The sequence below is a fragment of the Microcebus murinus genome, chromosome 7 (assembly GCF_040939455.1).
Source record: "Microcebus murinus isolate Inina chromosome 7, M.murinus_Inina_mat1.0, whole genome shotgun sequence".
Classification (NCBI taxonomy): domain Eukaryota; kingdom Metazoa; phylum Chordata; class Mammalia; order Primates; family Cheirogaleidae; genus Microcebus; species Microcebus murinus.
Genome location: NC_134110.1, coordinates 66,418,745 through 66,442,995, shown reverse-complemented (window position 1 = coordinate 66,442,995; position 24,251 = coordinate 66,418,745). Strand labels below are relative to the sequence as shown.

Here is a 24,251-nt window from a genome sequence, read left to right as displayed (position 1 = left end):
AGGCATGCACTTAAAAGAAATGGCTGCGTGGAGCACGTGGGTACTTCGCTTTAAGAGGCAGGGGTTTTAGAGAAAGCAGGTGTGCCGGGCAGCATCGCCTAAAGCAGAGGAGCAAACAAACGTCTACGCGGACGCTTTCTGGCATTTAAATCCAAAGCCTTTCTTCCTCGTTCTTCGATTCCCTGGGGAGGCCTGTCAGGGGCAAGGGGAAGGGGGGAGGGCTTCCTTCCATTCTTCCAGTCTCCCTAAGAACTTAGTAGACAGCGGAGCAGTCCTTTCCCAAGGCTCGCGCGAGGCAGAAGAGTCAGGAAAGGCGCCCCACGCGCACCCGAACGCGTCCCGAGCGCGCGTCCCGGCCCCGCAGCGGAGGAACGAGCCCCACCCGCAGGCTGTCGGTTGGGTGTGGCCTCCGCTCAAGGCCCCGCCCCCCGAGTGCGTCGCGCGGGGCGGGAGGGGCGGGGCGAGGGAACTGGCGAGAAAGGGCGGGGAGCGAGCGGGGTGGGTGTGCTCGTGCCCGCGCGCTCGCGCCTGGCGTGTGCGCCGGGGCGCGCCCGTGCACGCGCAGGGGAGCGGCCGGCACAGGCGGCAGTTGTCGGGTTCGACTGGAGCGGCGGAGGAGTCACCTGCGAGCGGCTGCCCTGGCAGCCCGCCCGCCCGCCGCGTCCGGATCGCGCTGGCTGCGCGGGGCCGCGGACCGCACACACCCTGGGAGGCCCGGGCGGGGGAGCAGGCAGAGCCAGTGCCCGGCTTCCGCGACGAGGAGGAATCGGACCTTCGCCGCCGGCGTCCGCGCCCGTCTGGGTATGTGAAGCCCGAGTTGGTGGCCGGCCGGCTCCTGGCGTGCGGGGAGGGGAGAAGCGAAACTTTCCGGGCGCTTCCTCCCGCGGTCCCGGGGCCGTCGCGGCGCCGGGAGGTGTCGTCGTCGCGGGCGGCGGCGGCCGACGCCATGTTGGGGTCTGTGAGAAACGGGGCGCTCCCGGGTCGGTCCCCTCGCTCCGGGCCGGCCCGCGAGCAGGTCGCCGCCGCGGTCCCGCCTGGCCCGCCGGCCCCGGAGCGAGCCGCGCCCGGCCCAGGACGGCGCCACCGGGGGAGTGTAGGACCGCCCGGGAAGGGAACCCGGAGGTCGGGCGAGAAGTCGCGGGGCTAGAGGACTGGCCACGACGCCCAGTGGCGTCTCCGGGCCCCAACATGTTTCTGTCGGAAAAGTTTGCAGGGTGTGCGCATCAGGGACGTTGTAACTTGAACAGCATATTTTTATGTGACTGGGGCGGGGGGCGTGAAATGGCACCGCAGAATTTGCTATAATAGAAGCAATGGTTTGTATATTTGGAATATTTAAGTTTTATGGTCCTTTGCCTAATGTGTTTTTCTTTTAAAAAATGTTATTAAAGGCTGAGAGCTCGCTGCTCATGTTACTTGAATAGCCTGTGTGCTCTTAGCACATTACAGCAATAACTTGTGTGAATGTGCAATGAAAATGAGTGGTATGAAGGTTACTGATACCCAAGCCCTTCTCCATAATTCATAGACTCCCAAAGTACGTTGAGTTGATAAATGCCTTCTTTGTCGTGTTTTAGTACACTGCTGAAGAGGCTCATTAAGGAAAGATTGAAACATAAACGTAGACTGAGAGACTTAAAAGCATGTGTTGTTCTTTTAAGAATAAGGTGAAGTGATCTTGACATTTCCAAGTTTTTTTCCTCCCTTTGGCGGCTTAAAGTTGCATGCCTACCAGTGTTTTGAGCATTTACCTTTTTTTTTTGTACTCCGGTAACTCATGGGGTCCTCACATTAATTCATTATTAATGAGGGCTTCTAATTTTTAATCTGTTTGGGTCCTGGCAGCAAGGGAGGTGAATAATGTTAACTATGTACTTGGAAAGCACATGTAATCGCTTCAACAAAACAAAACAAAACAAACAAACAAACCCCACAAAAGTGGTGTACTGACTACCGCATAGAAAGAAAAGATTCAGCTTGAATTACTCCAGTAAATGAATATAAATTATTTTTTAAAAAGACATCTTAGCCTTAAAATTCTGCTAAATAAACTGAAAAGGCTCTTAACCACAAATACTATTACCCCTAAAACATCTTGGAGACTTTCTCTTTTTACTCTTTAGAGGTAAAAATATAGCTTCTGTTCAGATTTGATTACCAATTTCCTCAGTTCTTAAAAATTCTTTTAGTTTTGCTTCATTGTCAAGTAAATGTCATTATACATATTTATTTTTATTTAGAGTTATTATTTAGAGTTTTATTTAGTTATTTAGAAATGAGGTGACTTAACCCACTTCACAAATCATGCAGCCAAGCTAGTATTTAACTGAGGTCTTACGATTCTGAAGCCTTCTTATTTTCCAATAGCATAACTTTTTAGGATACATAACTCAGTCCTATGGAGCAATGTCTGTCCATATTGTTTGCTCTTATCGTTGTTCTTTCTGATTTGAATTTAGTTTTTCAGTATAAATACTTGTTTCCTAGAGAGCTGATTTACAAGTGTTCTTGTAATGAAATTTTTCTTATAATGAAATTTTTCCTCTTTAAAATACTAAGTCTACATTCTTTGAAGACTTTTCTGCCCTGTTCTCTTACCCCACTCCCTTTTTCTCCCCAGGAATCAATTAATTTCTCCCATGATATTCCCATAATTATTGTATAGATCTGTCAAGGCACCTCTTTGGCAGCAGGCAACACATTGGATCTCTAGCATGCCAAGAACATAGCAGATGCTCAGGAAAGGTTTGAATGGATGAATGCACATGTTTGTTTCTTGTAAATATGCATCATGAATTTTGTATTAAATTGTAATTTCCATGGGCATAGTACTGAAATCTCTGTAGTCTTTTTTCCCAGTACATGCCACAAACTCTATTAAATCCACAGATTGGTTGATTGTATTTTTTTTTTTAGAATTTATCTTAGTAACTCAATGAATTTTGGCCCGGGAGTACAGAACTTGAATATTTATGAAATTACCAAGTAGATGGTGGACTAATAATTAGTGATGAATGAGAGAGAAACTGTGGATCAACAAAAGGATTTTATCATACTTTTAAGTGTAATTGATTTATTTGCACTTGATGGAAATAAATTAATGCCTGAAAATTTTGAAGGTTGTGTTTATACATTTAAACTCTTTGGTAGAGCAAATCTCATTATTGCTCTATCCATTACTGGGTTGTCAGAATTGTATTGTCTTAGAATTTTGTTTTAGAATGCCCTGCTTAATAGAAAGTATATAAAATTGCTTTTCTATTGATAAGTTTATCTTTGATGAACCAGCTTTGTATGTGAGTTGTCTGCTTAATAGCAATGTGTGTGTTGGTTTATCTGAATAAAAAAATACCTCATAGGTATGCTTTTACAGTGCTAATCTAAGTTGCAAAATCTCTCTAGGTTAAAGTGTTCTGTACTGTAGAATTTGGGGTTAATTTCCTGCCCTCACTCAAGATAACTTTCTCCCTAGTCAATCTATAAACCACAAAGGACTGTGGTCAATTTCGGGAGGTCCTGGGAAGAGAAGGCATTCAAATAGTTACTGTGAGTGTACTGGAAAGAAAGCAAGTTGCATGTAGAGTGGACTGGAACAAATTAAACAAATCATGAGTTCTGGCTCTCTGCTCCTTGCTAGCCTGTGACTCTTTAACAAGCCCCTTCACTTCTCCAAGCTTCACAGGACTCATTTGTGAAGATGGACGCAGATATATTTGCCTCACAGTGTTGTTGGGAAAATTCACTAAGATGTTTGTGGAAATGCCTGGTACATGATAGTATTATTTTAATAAATGAACAGAGTGGCAGTGAATTATATAGAATCATAGAATTTATAAATGAGAAGCAGCCTTTAGAAATACCTAGTTCAGTTCTCAACCTTAGCTGCACATAAGAATCTCCTGAGGAGTTTCTTAAAAATATTGGTGCCTGGAATCCACCCCAGAACACATAAATCAGAATTATAGGGTTTGGGGGCAGGGCATAGGTAGTTTTGTCTTTTTTTTTTTTTTTTTTTAAGTACCCATGATTTAAATGTGTAGTCAGGTGTAGAGCCTTTGATTTAATTCAATCTCCCATCTCCTTTTTATTCTCTTCGTTTTGTGGTTGAATAAAATGCAGAGAGGTTAAGTGCTAGCCAAATTCCCATCAGTCAGGCTAGAAAGGATTTATTTACAGCTGAGGAAAGTGAAGTACATAGATAGAGGTTAAGTAACAGTTACATTCATTTCTGGCCAGAAAGGCCACATTTGGAACTACAGTTCACTAACTCCAGTGACCTTCACCTCTACTCTGTATTAACAGCCTATATATATGGCTGTCATTTAACCTTGCCATCATTTAGAACCACTCTACCTCAAGTCTTAAACCCTTAGGCCAGATGGTGATTGCAAGGGCCTGTTTTCTATTTCTCTTTTCTGTCATACATGGTGAAGCAGCTTTTTGTCTTTACTGTCCCCTCCAGTCCCTCTCAGGCCATTAGTCTTCTTCCTTTCCAACTTTGAACTCTGTAGTTCATATTCTAACCATGAACTCACTAGTGCTATATAATCCTTCTTCTTCACCTTTGCTCAGTATAACTGGTCAATTCTCAACTTGTGAATAATATGGTTTACTATCTGTACTTTTGTCCCTCTCCCACATCCCCCTAAAAAAGTCATTCTGTGGTGATTGTTATATATTTGTTTTCCACCTCATTATGTATTAGTGGCTTTCTAATCCTTTTCTCATCAAATGAATTGATTCATTTTTCTCTTTTTCCCCTTCCCTCTCCCTTCCTCACCCCGCACCCCCAGGGGTAGAGTGCAGTGGTGTCCTCATAGCTCACTGCTCAAGCTATACTTCCTCAGCCTCCTGAGTAGCTGGGACTACAGGTGTGCACCACCATGACCAGCTAATTTTTTCATTTTTAGTAGAGACAGGGTCTTGCTCTTGCTCAGACTGGTCACCATGCCTGGCTTGATTCATTTTGTTTATTGCTTTTTCACACTATTCAGGTTACTTATCTTAATCTTGAAACACTTGACTCTTAGCAGATAACCTTGCTTCCTTCTGAAATGATTAAGAGTTTTTGATAAGAAATTTCTATTTTCTTCTTTGCATCAACTTCTGCATCTTTTTTTTCCTATCTTTAATTCTATACTTGTTTCATTTAAATAATGGGGAAAAATCAAAAAGATTTTTGTGTTCTTTGTTCATATTTTTATTAATTGTGTATATAACTGGTTTGCTTTTTACATTTATATTTTTCTACACATTCTTTGCATTTTGTTCCTAAATTCACTATAAAGACCTAGGCAGTATCAAAGTATTATCACTCTAATATTTAGAGGCAATAACCAGTACTAACTTTTTGGTGTGTGTCTTTCCACTTTAAAAAAAAACAAATAGGTTTATACTATATGTGCTGTTTGGGAACTTTTATTTAATAAAATGCCTTATTTGACAATTTTCCACATTAAATATTAATTTATGTTCTCTAAAAAAGCTGCCTAAAAATCCATGGATGTACCATAATTTATTTAATCAGTCTCTTATTATTGAACATTTATGTTATTTCCACCTTTTCAGTATTATAAACAGAGCTAGTGTGAACTTCATGGGAACTTTGTACACTGTTCTAATTATTTTTTATATACCTGGAAATGGAATTGTTGTGTAAACTTTCTAAAGTGCTTATATTGCCAAAATAGCATTTAGAAATGTTGTTCCAGTGTATACTGTCAAGGATGTGAGTGCCCATTTTCTCCATATCTTAGAGGGGTGACTAATATATTTAATTTTTATTTCTTTGATTAGGACCAAGAGTCAATTTTTTTTTAATTTTAATTAAAATTTTTTTTTTTTAGTGACAAGGTCTTGCTCTGTCACCCAGGCTGGAGTACAGTGGTGTGATGACAGCTCACTGCATCTTCAAACTCCTGGGCTTAAGCTGGGGCTGCAGGTACATACCACCATGCCTAACCAATTTTTAAATTTTTTGTAGAAACAAGATCTTGCTATGTTGCCCAGGCTGTCTGGAACTCCTGGCCTCAAGCCATCCTGCCTCAGCCTTCCACAGTTCTGGGATTACAGGTGTGAGCCACAGAGCCTGGCCAACATTTTAATTTACTGGTCATTTTCATTTGTTTTTTAAAAATTGCCACCCTATCTTACCATTTTTCCTTTGGGATAATTTTTCTTCTTATGGATTTACAGTAGCCCTTTATATGTTAAGAATGTTGACCCTTTGCCACATTTTGCAAGTATTTTTCTTTAATACATTTCCCCTTAATGATGAAGTTTAAACATTTTAGGTATTAAAATGTTTTCTTTTATGATACTTGGCTTTTTTGGTGATATATTTAACTTTTCCTCTATGGCTAGAAATTTAAGTTTTGTTTTTCACTATTAGAGTTAATGCCAGAGGGAAAACTTTATATGCAGTACTACTCCTTCCCCTCCCCCAATTTATTTCTCTGGGGTAAATTTCTGTGGGTGAAAATTAAAGGTTTAAAGGTCAATGCTTTCTAAAATTTTTTATTATACATTACCATTAGTCCTTACTTTTTTTTTTTTTTTTCCATGTGGCCTACTGCTCATTGTGACCTTTTGACAGGCTGTGTAGTCTCTGAGAGTTGTGAAACATGTTGAAAAGGTGCTTTGTGCTCTTCTGTCTCCCATTCTTCCTTTGATTTTCCTCCTGTTTTCTAGACTAGGTGTTCCCCAAAGTTTAGTCCTCTGTCTTCTTTTCTCTTCCACACATCAAACCAGCATTTTAGGTGGATGACTGCCAAATCTCTCTCCGTCCTGGAGCTTCCTGCTCATCCTGGCATCTCTTGTCTGTCAGATGTGTGTCTTGTGAATACCCTGAAGGACTTTAAGATAAATATGCCCCACACTGATTTCTTACCCTCTTGAAACAGCTAATATCTGCTCACTGGTTTATGCTTAAGCCTTTGAAGTTATCTTACACTCACTTTTGATCCACATATTCAGTTATTTCCTAAATCTTATCTGCTGTACCCCAGTAATTTTATTTTTCTTTCATCCTCCCTTTTCATTTTTTCTGTCAATTATTGTGGTTTAGGCTTTTGTTAACATTTCATTTGGAGATTATTGTAATACTCTTCTGACCGGTTTCTTTGCCTTCAGCCTTGCTGCTTCATATTTTCTCCAGTTCATCCTGTGTACTGCTTCTGTGTACCTGTTAATATTTTTCTGTTTAAAAACCTTTGTCCTCCCATTGCTTGTATAATAAAGTTAAACTCTTCACTCTGATGATTACTTTCTTTTGCAGTTTGTCTCCTCACTATCTTACCAAACTTCTGTCACTATACATTTTCCTGGCATACTTTGTCCAGCCTATGTTTAATTATTTTCTCTTTGGGGAACAGATTTGTGTACCTTCATCTGGCCCCCACCCTCAAATAGTTTGAGCTACTATGTTTGCTTTAAGGCCCAGCTTGAATTTCTAGTTCTTTTTAGACTTATTTCTAGATGTTCCACATGGTTAAAATTATTATACATCCTAAATCAACTCTTTGGCCCTGGGACTTTCATCACTCTTTTCCTTCCTGTTTTTAAAGTTTTGGGTTGGTTTCTCCTGTGCTGTTTTACACTTTGAGTGCACAGATTTGAGTTAATTATATTCATCAGTTCATAGCATATTATGGGGGTACTAAACTCCTTTCTTGTTTTGTTTTGCTTTTTCTTACTTTGTCAGTTATTCCTGTCATCCTCTTTCCTATAGAAAGACACCTGAATTATATATGCTTGTCTATATAAACTTGAGAATGTAGCTGTCTGTCTGCTCCATAGACATTTTAAGTTTTGCATGTCTTCTATCTTTTAATATTGCTTTGCACAGAAGAAGTGGTCAATAAATGTTTGGCTACTTAAAACTCATTGAAAGTTATTAATGGTTTTATTTGCTTTTCTATTACTTAGACTGAAAACCTAGGAATTAATTTTTGCTTTACTCTTCCATATCCAATTAGACTTTCCAATCTTGAATCTGACCTATCCTTTCTGTTCCTGTTGCAAGCTTCATATTCTTTATCAACTTTCCTCTCTGCCTTTGCAACAACTTTTCAACTGGATCCTGCTTTCAGTCTCTCCTTTCTCAGTTTCTTTCATTGTTTCCACAGTTATTTTAGAAAGATCCAGATCAAATCAGGCCACTCCTTCCAAAAGTTTCAGAAAGTCTCAGGAATCAACAAGATCTCTTGTCTTATTTTTTTTTTCTGCTCTGTAAATAACTCCCTACAGTCTCTGCTGCAGCTGTATCATGTGATTTTTTTAAAATACATTTTTACTTGTAGAACCTTATCATTTTTTGCCCTTTGAAATTCCACTTATTGACAGCTTGTTTCAAGTGTTCACATGCTATATTCTCTGTACCATGCCCTCTTTCCTTTTTTGTTTCCTTACTACTTTGTTACTATAGTACTTATCTCCTTGTGCTTTGTATTAAACCTTGTGGTATGTATCTTATTTCCCAGTGTTTGGTTTATTTTTTTTCCCACCAAGCATAAAGCTTTGGATGTAGTGAGCAGATTGTCACTGTTTTGAATGATACTGATTCAGGGATGTGATGGGATAACCAGTTAAGCTTTACTAGTTTTAGTTTTCAAATATACAATGCCTTCTTTATAGCTTTAAGCGTTATACAGCTGCCCTGTACAAATACTTTTTTCTTTTTTCCGGCATATTATGGGGGTACAGATTTTAAGGTTTCTACAAATACTTTTTGAAATGATGCAGTATTTTTATCTGAATTTTGTGATGATGAAAATATGCACACATCATCATTTTTTATTTGCTAACTAAACAGCTGTGCTTTTTGGAGAGAGAAGAAATCATTTATGTATTTTATCATGGGATTGAGATTTTTTAAAAAAACAGGATCTATCATGTTCAGTAGTTAGAATTCATAATTAGATACTATAGTTAAATGGACTGCAACATTTGCTCATAAATTTAAAATCTGTGGGTCTAGTGAAACATTTGATGTATAGGGTGTGGTTCCTGTTTTCTGTGAAAATTAATTTAGATGTTAAAAATGAAGTCTTTGATTTTCATCAAACTCTGGAATTAGAAGCTGCTGCCTCTTTTGTTTTGTTTTTTTCAGTAGAGATCAGTGGAAAGAATGCTGCCACTTATAACTACTGATCATTGTCAGCTCAGTGCACATTGGTGGCATATATATGCAAGCATTATTGGGAATACAAAGTTGTAGAAAATAATACTCTTGCTTTTAAGTTTTAAGTTATTATTTTTGTGAAGGAGTGGGAGATTTTGAGGAGGGGTGCTCAGTTGCCTTGTTTTGTTTTTGCTGAGATAGAGTCTCACTCGCCACCCTAGGTAGAGTGTAGTCTTAGGTAGAGTGCAGTGGTGCCATTGCCGCTGCAACCTCCTACTCTTGGGCTCTAAGCTATCCTTCTGCCTAAGCCTCCTGCGTAGCTGGGACTATATGTGCCGTCCTGCAACACCTGGCTAGATTTTTTGGTTCTTTTTGGTAGAGACAGGATCTCACTCTTGCTCAGGCTAGTCTTCTAGTCTCCTGAGCTCAAGCAATCCTTGAGCCTTCGCCTCCCAGAGTGCTAGGATTACAGGTGTGAGGCACCACTCCAGGCCTATTCTTGCTTTTAGAAATCTCCAAATCTGTCGGGATTAAGCAGGTACATAAAATTTTTATAAAACAGAATATAAGTGCTATAAAGTGCTACAAATAAAATGATAATGAGGATTTAAAGATGAAACAAACTGTGGCTGACTGTGAAGCTATTGAAATGAGTGCATCTTGAAGGACTGGTGAGATTTCAGAAGAGAAGAGCAGAAGAGCCAAGGAGAGAAGACATGTTGAGCCTTAGAGGTAGGAAGAAAGCCCAGAGCATATTCTGGTACTAGCTAGTAGTCTGGTTTGACTGTAACAAAGAGATCATAGAGAAAGAGGTAAAACTGGAAAGATAGACTGCAACAGGCTAAGACTTGACTGTGAAGTGCTTTGAATACCAGGTTAAGGATTTTAGATTTAATTCTGTTGGCCAGGAAATCTAGTTTTTGAATAGAGAGTTACGGATTATAGCTGTAGTTAAGGAATATTAATCTTGCCTTATATAGGATGATTTAAATGCTGACTTATTTAGAACTTGAGGTCCATATTCTTACCCTCTTTGCTAACTCTCTAAGGACCTTTTTAAACCTCCAATGTGGTGGTTCTGGTTTTGCAAATTTATTTTCTAAATTCCTTAACTGTAAATTAGTTGTTCTTATATATTATGATGAGGTTTTTTTTTTTTTATCAAATCTAACTCATTTGAAACTGACTTTACTGATACCCTAAATTAGTTATAGCTTTATTTTTTTACTTCCTTTTAGTATTCGTAGAATCATTTTGAGTATATTTTGTTCTTCTTATTATATGTTTAAATTTTTACCTCTTATTTTGTCAGTGGCTTTTTCCAAATACATAATGAAGATCCATGAGTGAGATATTTCAAGAGATAAAAAGAACAGGCATTTAAACAAACAAAATCTGTGAGACCATAGGAAAATTGCTTAACTAGTGAGTTCATGACCCAATTTACTTTTAAAAATAAAGATGTAATTATTACTAATTCTTAACAAAATTGAGATTATTAAGTAAAAGAGTAAAATGTGGATGTGCCTAGCAACATGTGTAGGTGCTGAGTAAATGTTAGGTTTTTCTTTTTCATTTCTTGGTTGAGACTGTAGAATAAGTCTACTTCTTAGGAATAGGCATATTTGGTACCTAGAAGAGATTTTTTTTTTTTTTTTTTTGAGACAGAGTCTCTCTTTGTTGCACAGGCTAGAGTGAGTGCCATGGCGTCAGCCTAGCTCACAGCAACCTCAAACTCCTGGGCTCAAGCAATCCTTCTGCCTCAGCCTCCCGAGTAGCTGGGACTACAGGCATGTGCCACCACGCCCGGCTAATTTTTTTTTATATATATATATATATTAGTTGGCCAATTAATTTCTTTCTATTTAGAGTAGAGACGGGGTCTTGCTCTTGCTCAGGCTGGTTTCGAACTCCTGACCTCGAGCAATCCGCCCGCCTCGGCCTCCCAGAGTGCTAGGATTACAGGCTTGAGCCACCGCGCCCGGCCCCTAGAAGAGATTTTTAAAAATAACTATGGCTTCTCTCTAAATGTGGTTCAGAATTTTGAAGTTTCAGTTCTTAATACAGTTTTAATAAGTTTAAAAGTAAAATACAAAAGTTTGTTCCTTTGTTTTAACCTAAGAAATGAACTTATTGCCTTTATCACTAATAATTACTATAATCCATATTGTATAATTGGTTTGCCACATTGGCAGAAATCTTAGTGGAAAGGGACTGAAAAAACATTGACTGTTTTTGTTGATGGAATAAGTAGAATTTACTAAAATTCCAAATTTAATTTGCCAAATTTTCAAGTATTTCTTTTTTGTTTTATCATCTAATATTTTATTGAGACTCTTACCTAGAATTCCCTGATTATTATTCTGGTTACTAAACAGTAGAACTTGGAAGTAAGAACTGTCTTGTCCCTTGCAAATGGTAGGCACTTAAAATATTTGTTCATTTGACTTAGATGCATTGAGAGAGAGCAGTTTGCTCTGATATTATACATTTGTCCAGGGGGATGTACCTCTGGTAGTTTGTTGCTCTTTGTTTTTACCTTGTCTTTCTCCACTCTCTTTTTGGGCTCTGCCTTTCCTTTTACATTTTCTGTAAAGTCCCAATTCATTAGTAACACATTTAAAAATCTTGAGTGATATTAAGACAATCATAGTTTGTTCAAAAGTTAATTTGTAGGCAAATAAGGTGTATAGTAAAACAGAAAATGTGGCCCATTTACTATCAAAGACCCACTATTTTAGGTACTGAAGGGCTTTATAAATTATTCAAATTTTCTTCTTCTTCCTCTTCCTCCTCTTCTTTCTTCTTTCTCCTTCTTCCTCTTTTTAAAGCAGTTAAGTAATTTGTGTGAAATCACTTACTTAGCATTTGAACCAAAATTAGAATCCTGGTCTTTTGGTTCATAGTTTGTTGGTTTTCCATTGTAATGCGTGGTTGAATGCTGAAGCTCACTGATATCAGTATCATGGGTATGTGTAAGAAATAGGTGAGTTTTCATTTTAAGATAAGAAGTATTGATTTTCAGTAGGAAGAACTGGGACATAGTCTATGACAGTTGGGCTCTCTTCTCTATTGTAAATAGGATTCTATGTCTTTTTTAAAGTTTTTGTCTCTCCTAGTATTACATTTTTGACAGGTGGTAGACACCACACTGAAGAACATATTACTTTACAAACAAGATGTTACCAAAAGACTAGGTTGGAGCTTAGACAATTTAAATGCAGTTCTTGCCTGCAATTGTGAAGGAGATAACTTGAAACCTTTGTTTATTTTTTAAAATCGGTGTATAAAACCTGTCTTTAATAAAAGATGTGCTTCTACTATAGTTCTTACATTTTAACTATGTATTAGGGCTGCCAGACACTATTTTCTAGAAAAGAAGATAAAGTCAAAGAAAATCAATTGGAAAACTGTTGGAATTAATAGAATTCTGTGATGTAGCTGAATGTGAAAAGGAACAGAAATATCAAGTTTTCCTATCAACAGTATTAATTAATTGGAAAGCATAATGTGGAAAAGAGATTAGATCCAAAGTGACAACAAAAAGTATACAATACCTGGGAGCCTACTTAAGAAACGGAACTGCCTGTGAGAAGAAATGTACAAAATTACTAAGTCATGAAAGATTTGAAACTTTGGGAAGGGATACTATCAACCTGGCTAGGAATGCTCCAAGCTATAAAGATGTTAATTTATTCTAAAATAATTTATGGATATGTGAGTTCCATCAACATGTTTATAGATTTTTTGTTTATTCTTTTGTTTATTATAATTATAAAATGGTACTAAACCTTAGCTGCGCACTAGGATTACCTGTGGGTGCTTTAAAAATATTCCAGTGCACAAGCCATACCCTACATATGCTAGAACAATAAAATCAGAATATCTGGGGGATCTGGGTATTGGTATTTCTTAACATTTGATATTTATCATCAGAGTTCATTTGTCTCAGTTTTGGTTTTTGAGTTTCTTTTTTTTTTTTTTTGAGACAGAGTCTCTCTTTCTTGCCTAGGCTAGAGTGAGTGCCATGGCGTCAGCCTAGCTCACAGCAACCTCAAACTCCTGGGCTCAAGCGATCCTCCTGCCTCAGCCTCCCGAGTAGCTGGGACTACAGGCACAAGCCACCATGCCCGGCTGATTTTTATATATATATATTAGTTGGCCAATTAATTTCTTTCTATTTTTATGGTAGAGACGGGGTCTCGCTCAGGCTGGTTGGTTTTTGAGTTTCTTTTGTGAGTAGTTCTAATTATTGTAGTGATTTATTTTGTAATTTGTATAATTTCTTAGAGATCTTACAAAGAACAAAAAGAAAATTTACATATTAGAAAAACTAGAATAGCCCAGATGTTGTGGCTGACGCTTGTAATCCTAGCACTCTGGGAGGCCAAGGCGGGCTGATTGCTCAAGGTCAGGAGTTGGAAACCAGCCTGAGCAAGAGCGAGACCCTGTCTGTACTATAAATAGAAAGAAATTAATTGGCTAACTAATATACATAGAAAAAATTAGCCGGGCATGGTGGCGCATGCCTGTAGTCCCAGCTACTCGGGAGGCTGAGGCAGCAGGATTGCTTGAGCCCAGGAGTTTGAAGTTGCAGTGAACTATAATGATGCCACTGCACTCTAGCCAGAGCAAGACTTTTGTCTCAAAAAAAAAGAAAAAGAAAAAGAAAGTAATTGTTGAATGATTAAACAATGAAATGAATAAAATGAGATGCTGTTTTTTAATTTGTCATATTTGCTGAAATTTTTAAAGAAAAATATCATATGTAGGACAAGATAGGATGGGTACTGTCATTGTGCTGCTTGGTTAATTGGTGTTACCTTCCAGAATGGAAATTTTGTAAAAAGTAGCAAGAATTTTTAACATTCATACCTTTTGACCCAGTAATTTTACTTCTTGAGATTTCTCCTAAAGAAATCATTTCTGTGAGAGGATGAAAAAGCTTTTTTCCTGGCTCTTTGTATATTCACTAGTATTTCTTCCTAAGAAAGTCAACAGTAATCAAATTGGACAACTTTTGTAGCTTTCTTCTGCTTCCTCTTTTGGTACCCCTCAGTGAGTAAAATATGCAAAGGACACAATCCTTGGCTAGGCCCTGTAATCTTGTATTCTAGTCCTCTTGCAAAAGTCTTTGAGACTTCTTACTGCTTGAGGCACCTCAGTGTGCTGGCAGTAAATTTGGATTTGGGGTTTAGGAGACGCCTTGCTTAGGCCTCAAAGCAAAGAGTAGTATCCTAATCCAGTTTACCAAAGAACATTACTTTGGGGTATCTAGCTGTAACCCAGGTAAAAGTGGTATTAATACTTTGATTTCCTTTTTGATAACCTCTCCTCTCTTTTCTCCTCTGTCTCTCCCCTCTCCCTTTTCCCCTCCCCTCTCCTCTCCTCTCTCTCTCCCCTCTCCCTTTTCCCCCTCCCCTCTCCTCTCCTCTCCTCTCTTTTCCTCCCTGTATCTGCTATTTACCTCCCACCATCTCTCTCTTTCTTCTCATGTGTATGTGTTTGTGTATAGAGCAGAATTTGTGTATTCCTGAGTTTTTTAGTTCAGTGCTTCCCATCTTTTTCATGTCAGACACATACAGAAAATATTTCAGGACAAACAAGGGTAATGGAAGGAGCTCCTTAAGGTCAAAGGACTTAGGTTCTGTGTGCCCGTTGTTTTTCAGATTTAGGTCACATCCTATTAGTGAAATCAATCAAGTGAGCTGCCACTATCGTTAGAATAAATGAATATAATAGAATGCATCATTTGGTGAAAGAATTATGTGAGTGTATGTTTGTAACCTTACAGTATGAAATGTATTTATGTGGATCATTATCGAACTTTGAAAGCTATTTCCTTTGCTCTAGCCAAATACTAATTAATAATGCCCCAAGCCTCTATTAAGTTAGAGGCTTCCTTCTTAAACAGGAGGAAAGATTTATGAACAAAGATTTAGACTTAATATATTGCAAAATTTGAAGAATTGAAACATTTTCAGACCAGCTGGGTAAATCATGGCATATTCTTTTAGGTGATTTACTCGAGGTAGTATTCCCTTATCTATCTTCAGTGTTTTTAGGGTTTGCAGTGAAGGTCCAGAGGTTAATAATAGCTTTCATAGAGTTCTTGTAGAGTCAGTGGAGTTTTAAAGAACAATTAGTATATCATAGTATACTGGTAACATCAGAGAGAAATCAAATTTGAGCCCTGTTCTGCTGTGACAGCCTTGGCCAATTTATTTAACCCTTTTTTGTCTGTTTACTCATCCATAAAATGGAGCTAATAGTGCGTATTTCATAAGGTCGCTAGGAGTAGGAAATATGGTAATAAATGCAAAGTGCTCAGCACATCTCTTGGACTCCCTGTAAGTAGAGTTAATTCCAGGCTAAGTATTGCTTCTAACATTGTTGAATCTCTCACTTTCTGCTTTAGTTTCTTCTTCAGCTCACATTTTAGCTAATATTATTAGATGCATCTTTGGACATATAAAAACTTCTCTAGTTACTTTATAGGAGTTTAAGATAGTTAGAATCAGAAAATAATAAATGCAAAAAGCACTGTACAAATTTATGGTGGTATTATTAATAATTCCAGTGGTAGCAACAATAGGAAACCTGTTTGCACTGTGTATGAGCTGATTAATGAATCAGTTGTTCATTCAGATGGGGATAGATACTTTTAGTTCCTTAAAAGTATTAACCTATTTTCCTGCCTTAGGTTCTTTGCAGTTATTTTTTTTTTTTTTTTTTTTTTTGAGACAGAGTCTCGCTTTGTTGCCCGGGCTAGAGTGAGTGCCGTGGCGTCAGCCTAGCTCACAGCAACCTCAAACTCCTGGGCTCGAGTGATCCTTCTGCCTCAGCCTCCCAGGTAGCTGGGACTACAGGCATGCGCCACCATGCCCGGCTAATTTTATATATATATATCAGTTGGCCAATTAATTTCTTTCTATTTATAGTAGAGACGGGGTCTCGCTCAGGCTGGTTTTGAACTCCTGACCTCGAGCAATCCGCCCGCCTCGGCCTCCCAAGAGCTAGGATTACAGGCGTGAGCCACAGCGCCCGGCCTGCAGTTATTTTTTTTTGCCTGGAATATTCTCCCCTGTCCCCACCCCTTATGTCGGCCTATCTAGTAATTTTTTTTTTTTTTGAGACAGAGTCTCACTTTGTTGCCCAGGCTAGAGTGAGTGAATGGCGTCAGCCTAGCTCACAGCAACCTCAAACTCCTGGGCTGGAGCATTCCTTCTGCCTCAGTCTCCCAAGTAGCTGGGACTACAGGTATGTGACACCATGCCTGGCTAATTTTTTCTATGTATATTAGTTGGCCAATTAATTTCTTTCTATTTATAATAGAGACGGGGTCTTGCTCTTGCTCAGGCTGGTTTCGAACTCCTGACCTTGAGTGATCCACCCACCTGGGCCTCCCAGAGTGCTAGGATTACAGGTGTGAGCCACCATGCCCGGCCTATCTAGTAAATTTTTAACAGCTGAAATGACACTACTTCAGCAAGGCCTTCCCTGACCATCTAGTTAGCTGATCTTTTTAAAATCACTTTTAAAAAGTCATAGCATTAATTACTACTTGCTTCTTGATTTTGTTTTCTGTTTCTCCTTCCCTACTAGAACGTAAACCTTGAAGAGCAGGGACCTTGCCTGTATTGTTTCTTATTTTTCCTACACCTAGATCCTAACTGCCTGACAAATACTGTTGAATGTTTCAATATAATTTAAAGTATGAAAAAATTATCTGTAATTATACTTTCCTAAGATAAATTACTATTGTGGATAGTATGGCATATAGTTTTCTAATTTTATTTTCTATGTGTGCTTACATATTTACAAATGTCTATGATAATGCTTTTATAGTATTAGGTTGGTACACAAGTAATTGCCATTTCAGACTGTGAATTTTAAATCATTATAACTAGGCTCAAACACATCTTTTTTTTTTTTTTTTTGAGACAGTCTCCCTCTGTTGTCCAGGCTAGAGTGCCGTGGCATCACCCTAGCTCACAGCAACCTGAAACTCCTGGGCTCAGGTGATCCTCCTGCCTCAGTCTCCCGAGTAGCTGGGACTACAAGCATGCACCACCGTGCCCAGCTAATTTTTTCTTTTTTTTTTTTTTAGTTGTTTGGCTAATTTCTTTCTATTTATAGTAGAGACAGGGTTCCGCTCTTGATTTTGATAGGTTGGTCTCGAACCCCTGAGCTCAAACGATCCGCCTGCCTCGGCCTCCCAGAGTGCTAGGATTACAGATGTGAGCCACCGAGGCGCCGGGCCCTCAAACACATCTTCATTAATCAAAATAAGAACCATTACAATCAACACATTTTTGCCAATGAGAAATAAATTTGTTTATTCCTGTAGCATAAAAATCCATGCTTTGGGATTCAACAAACTCTTGGAAAGCATTTTCTGCATCCTGCTGGTTGTGGAAGCATTTTCCCTGCAAAAAGTTGTTGAGATGCTTAAAGAAGTGGTAGTCGGGTGCTAGAGGTCAGGTGAATATGGCGGATGAGGCAAAGCTTTGTAGCCCAATTTATTCAACTTTGAAAGCGTTGGTTGTGCGATGTTCGGTTAGGCATTGTCAGGTAGAATTGGGCTCTTTCTGGTGACCAATGCCAGCTGCAGGTGTTGCAGTTTTTGGTGCATCTCCTCAATTTGCTGAGCATACTTCTCATATGTTATGGTTTCACCAGGATTTAGAAAGCTATAGTGGATCAGACTGGCAGCAGACCACTAAACAGTGACCATGATGTTTTTTCGGTGCAAGTTTGGCTTTGGGAAGTGCTTTGGAGCTGCTTCTCAGTCCAGCCACTGAGCTGGTTGTAGCTGGTTGTTGTATACAATCCACTTTTCGTTGCTTGTCACGATCCAGTGGAGAAATGGTTTGTTGTTGTTACATACAAGAAGAGAAGACGACACTTCAAAACGATGACTTTTTTTTAATTTTTGGTCAACTCATGAGGCACCCACTTATTGAGCTTTTTCACCTTTCCAATTTGCTTTAAATGCCAAACGATTGTAGAATGGTCGAGGATAACAACATTGAGAAGTTGACTTCTTTGGCAACTTCTCCTGTAGTTGTGAGAGGATCATCTCTGAATTGGTCGTTGTCAACTTCTAATGGCTGGCCATTGCGCTCCTCGTCTTCAAGGCTGTCGTCTCCTCTGCAAAACTTCTTGAACAGCCACTTATACACTACAGGAAGTATATGTACCCACCAATCTAGGTATCTCAGTACAGAAATTTCACTCACATGCATTTGGGGCTTTCCTAATTTTTTTTCCTGTGCTGTGTTGATTATCCTGTATATTCGTTAGCAGTTCCTGGGCCAAATGCGTTGTTGATGTCCACTGCTTTACGACCCATTTTCAACTCTAATAAGAAAATCACTCAAATTTGCTTTTTGTCTAACATCATTTCTATAGTCTAAAATAAATATAAAATAAACAGCAAGTAATAAGTCATTAGCAAAAAAACATAAAGTGAGAAATGTGCATTAAAATGATGTATAACATAACCACATTTATTTAAGAATGTATTCCAATATCAAGTAGCAAATTTCAACAATGCTAAAACCATAATTACTTTTGCACTAACCTAATGTATTTCATTGAGTCTAAAAATAAATGTTTTTTAGTATATAAAGTCTCTGAAATTGGCATGTCTTGTAATCAAGGGTATGTTGTGGTTTAATTGGCAGTATTTTTTTCTTCATGAATTGCACATAAAATAAGGATGTCTTGAAATCTATAGCATCTTAGATTTGATGAAATATGGTATGTATTTGAAACTAAAATGGGATCATGATGTTCACCTCTTTTCCCCACCTGAGCATTTTCCCATATTGCTTTTTCTAGATCTATCTTATTCTCAAGAATTATGATTAAGAATGTGTCACAACTTGGTCAACCAGTTCCTCTTGATGGACATTTGGGGCTTTCTCAATTTTTCTCCTGTGCTGTGTTGATTATCCTTGTATGTATCTTTATACATGTGAGTGAAATTTCTGTGCTTAGATACCTAGATTGGTGGGTACACATACCTTCCTGTAGTGTACAAGGGCACCTATTTCCCTATATCTTTGTGAGTACTGCATCTTAGTGAATTTTTAAATTTTTCTTTTTTTCTTTTTTTTTTTTTTTTTGAGACAGAGTCTTGCTTTGTCGCCCAGGCTAGAGTGAGTGCCGTGGCGTCAGCCTAGCTCACAGCAACCTCAAACTCCTGGGCTCAAGCAATCCTGCTGCCTCAGCCTCCCAAGTAGCTGGGACTACAGGCATGCGCCACCATGCCTGGCTAATTTTTTTCTATATATATTAGTTGGCCAATTAATTTCTTTCTATTTATAATAGAGACGGGGTCTTGCTCTTGCTCAGACTGGTTTCGAACTCCTGACCTTGAGCGATCCGCCTGCCTCAGCCTCCCAGAGTGCTAGGATTACAGGCGTGAGCCACCGCGCCCAACCATTTTTCTTAATCTAAGTGAAAAATAGCTTAGTGTTTTAATGTTGTTTAATTATTAAAAATGTTGGACCTCTATTCATGTTTATGAGCTGTTTTTATTTCCTCTTCTGTGATGTATTTGTGCATAGGATAATAGTAGACTTTTAATTGGCTGGCAGATTAGTCGTAATTACAAAGAGAAACCTTCACAGTTTGGAACCATGCATTATCATATTAGTTCTTCAATGCAATGTTCTGGCCTGCCAGAGCCTACCCTTGTGGGAGTACAAGAGGGCTTTATATTGTAAGGCCACAAGACTGGGAGAGAGACAGAATTCAGGAATAGCCAGAATTGTATGACATCTCTTTTATAATGGAGACCAAGAAAGCTTATAGTATTATTAGTTTGTGAGCTGCGTGCTGGAACTCAAATTATGCTGTTAGTCTTTAAATTTTAAATATTCTTCTCAAACCTTGTTCTTCTGTAACATGACTTGATTGTAGTGTAGTAGTTTTATTAGTTCAGTAGGTTTGAAATAAGACATAACTCTGGGACTTGAATGAAGTCAATATTAGATCCATAGATTAAATCTATGATTGTTTAGATTTGATTAATATGGGTTTTTTGCACATAGTTTACAATGTTCTTGTTAACATATTTTAATACCTTTGCTATGTCAGACTGTCACTTTCAAAGATATCAGGTATTCTCTGCTTTTCAGGCTATGCAGCTATCTGTGGAAGAGACATATTTCAGTACTTTGGTAAAAGTGAAGCTAGAATATACATGTAATATGGAGAGCACAGAGGAGGATTTTATCTAGTGTAGGAATTTAAAGGAAGGCTTCCTGAAGGAGATAAGATAACCTAAACTGAGTTTTGAAGGATAAGTAAGAGTTAGTTGGAATAGTAAGTCGTAAACAACAATGAAATGGACTACAAGTAGAGTATTCTTAGAATACATTTGAGGTGAAGAGTGACTTATGGTGAGGCTGGGAAGATAAGAAAGAACCAGGTAATGAAGGGCCTTGAATACCATGCTAAAGACACCCTGTATTTTATAGGGTGGGATCATTTTGAGCAATGTCAGGGTCAAATTAACATTTTAGAGATCAGTGCCTAAAGATTGATTTAGGGGGCGAGGCTGAAGGCAAGGAAACATGTCGGGTAACAGTTCCAGTAATTCAAGTGAGAGAATTAAGGCATTGGCTCAGTGGTAATAGCTTACTGGGAAAATGGTAGTCATTTATTTTTTTTTTTAGTTTATATAATATTTGGTCCTTGGTTGTTTAGAATCCCATTGAGATTAAATTTCATGGAACTGGGTTTATTATTTTGCAGAGATGATGGATATTAATTGCAGAATTGTTTTTCATTATTTATGTCTGTAGGAAGTTGATACTTTTATAAATACCAGTATAACTATTGTGATGCTATATGGGAGACAGTAATTCTTTTTGATTATAAAAACTAAGAGATGTTAGTTAGTCCTTTTGGTGTGCTTAGTGATTATCTTAGAGGGAAAAAATTTTGGAACATTTTGCCTTTGTGTAAAAGCAATGATTTTAAATTAAATTTAGGTAATATAATTTATTAACTTTTGGGAATTTATAATTTATGTGTGCTAATTCTTTCTTTCTTTCTTTTTTAAGGCTATTAGGAAAAGATGGTGGATCGCTTGGCAAACAGTGAAGCAAATACTAGACGTATAAGTATAGTGGAAAACTGCTTTGGAGCAGCTGGTCAACCCTTAACTATACCGGGACGGGTTCTTATTGGAGAAGGAGTATTGACTAAGTTGTGCAGAAAAAAGCCCAAAGCAAGGCAGTTTTTCTTATTTAATGATATTCTTGTATATGGTAATATTGTCATCCAGAAGAAAAAATATAACAAACAACATATTATTCCCCTGGAAAATGTCACTATTGATTCCATTAAAGATGAGGGAGACTTAAGGAATGGATGGCTTATCAAGACACCAACTAAATCATTTGCAGTTTATGCTGCCACTGCTACTGAGAAATCAGAATGGATGAATCACATAAATAAATGTGTTACTGATTTACTCTCCAAAAGTGGGAAGACACCCAGTAATGAACACGCTGCTGTCTGGGTTCCTGACTCTGAGGCAACTGTATGTATGCGTTGTCAGAAAGCAAAATTCACACCTGTTAATCGACGTCACCATTGCCGCAAGTGTGGTTTTGTTGTCTGTGGGCCCTGCTCTGAAAAGAGATTTCTTCTTCCCAGCCAGTCTTCTAAGCCTGTGCGGATTTGTGACTTCTGCTATGACCTGCTTTCTACTGGGGACATGGCCACGTGCCAGCCTACTAGATCAGACTCTTACAGTCAGTCATTAAAGTCTCCTTTAAATGATGTATCTGATGATGATGATGATGATGATAGCAGTGACTAAGGACACATTTTGAAATATTTAATTAATTGGGTGTGACTATCTAAGAAATCAGCTTTAGGGGAAATGTAAAATTATGAGCTCTCTCTTAATTTTGCTCTAGCCATGAATTTGCCTGAGAAACTTGTAACCTACATGTGCCTCAATATATTCTATAGAAAGTAGTTTCCCCTGCCTTTTCCTTCCTCACACTCTTCTACAGGGATAGACTTTTACAACTATATCATATAAATTTTTTGTTTCTTGTTTATTTCTAGATTGTTTTCTTGGAAGGTTTGGAAAAGATGTTTATTTAACAAATCATGTACTACATTGTTGTTTTCATTTCTTTTATATGGAAAAACTAAAAGCACAGAATGATGAGAAATGGCGTGCAAGGTGGTTAATTAATACTGTTATTAGCGTTTTTCTAACCAGCTTTTCTAATGGTCAAGACACCAGTAACAAAAATACATGATTTGGAAATTCTTTGTTTGGCTTTTTCATATACCTAGTGGTGCCTTATCATAATAGCACTGTTACATGAAATAAGCCCCTACCTTCTCACTTTTTGGTTTGTTTAAAAAATACACTGGTGCTCTTTGAAGTGAAGAGTGTTTATGAATGGATATAATTAGGAAATACTTCTCATCTGATAGCTACAAATAACTAAATTTAGAGGTATTTTCATTCTGTATGAATACATATTTTTCCATAAAATAGTTGTGATTATATTTTTATGTTTTATAGGTTTCAAATTATAATTGTCAAATATATATTTTAAATTAATAATAGGTTTTCATTCTTAGGAATTTGGTTTGAAATTTATCAGTAATATAGAATTGCCATATTGCATTAGCTTCTACTTTTGGTAAGACTTATTTTTAGATATAAATTCATCTGCTTTAACATTTCTAGAATGGAAATCTTCCTATAAAACCCTTGAAAATAAACAATCTCTTTAAAAAAAAATCACACGATAGAGCACAGATTTACTTAGGTTTGAAGATTTGGAAGAAATAATACGTAAGTCAAAGTTTGACTAGACTTCGTATCTGATTATCTATTTCAGTGTGAAACTATCTTGAATTTAAAAATATAGTGTTATATTTTATAAAGTTTTGTAAAGTCCCAAATAATATTTCTATTTTTGTAAAACAGTTGTATGTGTAATCTGTTTCTGAAATAATTTTGCGATCTATGGAAATATGGTAGCAGTTGATATTTCTAAATTGTGAAATTTAAGTCAGTGTAGATTTATTTTGAGAAGTAGTAATTTTTCATTCTTTGCTTTTGAGGCAGCCATTAGGTTGAAAGTATATTTATCATATAAAACTTGATGCATTTTGCACTACTCTCTCCATTTCTATGCTGCAAATAACTACAGTCTTTGAAATATGGAAAATCAGCAATCTAAAGTTTGTTTTAAATTCTAAATTAAAAAATATTTAAATTTGAATATACTGCAAATGTCATGAGAGGTTTGATTCAATACCTTGTGACGGAGGATTCTTTGTTATCTTACTGTTTGGTTAAGGCACTAATTTTATTTTACTGTTAAATTTTGGAAAGCATCTGAGTTATACAGATCTCCCTGTAGGAAATGTGAAAGAAAAGCACAACAGAACTAGGGGGTTTTTTGTTTTGTTTTTTCAATATCAGATGGGCTTTTGTTTCTAAGCAATATATACATATAATCAATCAACATATCTGAAAAGGACCATGAAACCTGAGAAATGCTAATGGAGACTTGCTGGTCCATAGGAAACTAGGAAATTCAGGAACTAAGGGGAAATTTTCTGAGATAAAATTTGCATTGTCAAGCTCAATGTCAACTTCTATTGACTGTTTTTACAATAAAAAATATTTTAGAACTTGCCTTCTGTTCTCTGTATATTGTGATTTAAAGATTTTCCTGCCTTTGCTGAGATAATAAAGATATTATGCATATTTTGCCTCATTCCGCAGCTGTGAGTGCCTACTATGTGCCAGGCATTGTTCTAGACACTAGGGTAGAGCTGTGAACATAAATTCCTTCCTTTTCACAGTGTTTATATGCAAGTAGAACCCAAGAAGTGTTTTCTTCCAGAATTTTTTTCTGTAATTTTTAAAGTTCATATGAATCTTGGTTATATAAACCGGAAATGATTTTGGTGCTGGTTTTTCATATCATTCCTCTTGAATGAAATTTACTTGGACTACCCAGTACATTAACCAAATTGGTAACTATTGGTGTAAAGCAAGAAAAATTCTGTAGATGTAAAGGAAAAATATTAAATTGAATATGCCTTAATATGGAAATTCATGCTT

General features: G+C 37.6%; 1 protein-coding gene across 3 annotated transcripts; it reads left to right on the top strand.

Moving 5' to 3' along the window:
- Positions 1–500: 500 nt before the first annotated feature.
- Positions 501–23,819, top strand: PLEKHF2 (pleckstrin homology and FYVE domain containing 2). 3 transcript variants are annotated; one of them, XM_076005147.1, is made up of 3 exons: positions 501–801; positions 5,847–5,941; positions 21,202–23,819. In XM_076005147.1, exon 3 carries the CDS (start codon positions 21,216–21,218, stop codon positions 21,963–21,965), a length of 750 nt encoding a protein of 249 aa, XP_075861262.1. In that variant the 5' UTR covers positions 501–801; positions 5,847–5,941; positions 21,202–21,215; the 3' UTR covers positions 21,966–23,819. The 3 variants fall into 3 exon arrangements, with proteins under 3 accessions (XP_075861262.1, XP_012628278.1, XP_075861263.1); XM_012772824.3 differs by lacking the exon at positions 5,847–5,941 and having other exon boundaries at positions 503–801; XM_076005148.1 differs by lacking the exons at positions 501–801; positions 5,847–5,941 and adding an exon at positions 16,878–19,085.
- The last annotated feature ends 432 nt before the right edge of the window (positions 23,820–24,251 follow it).

Excerpts from the sequence above, each read along its gene's own strand:
- PLEKHF2 (XM_076005147.1), top strand. The coding sequence starts at position 21,216 with ATGGTGGATCGCTTGGCAAACAGTGAAGCAAATACTAGACGTATAAGT.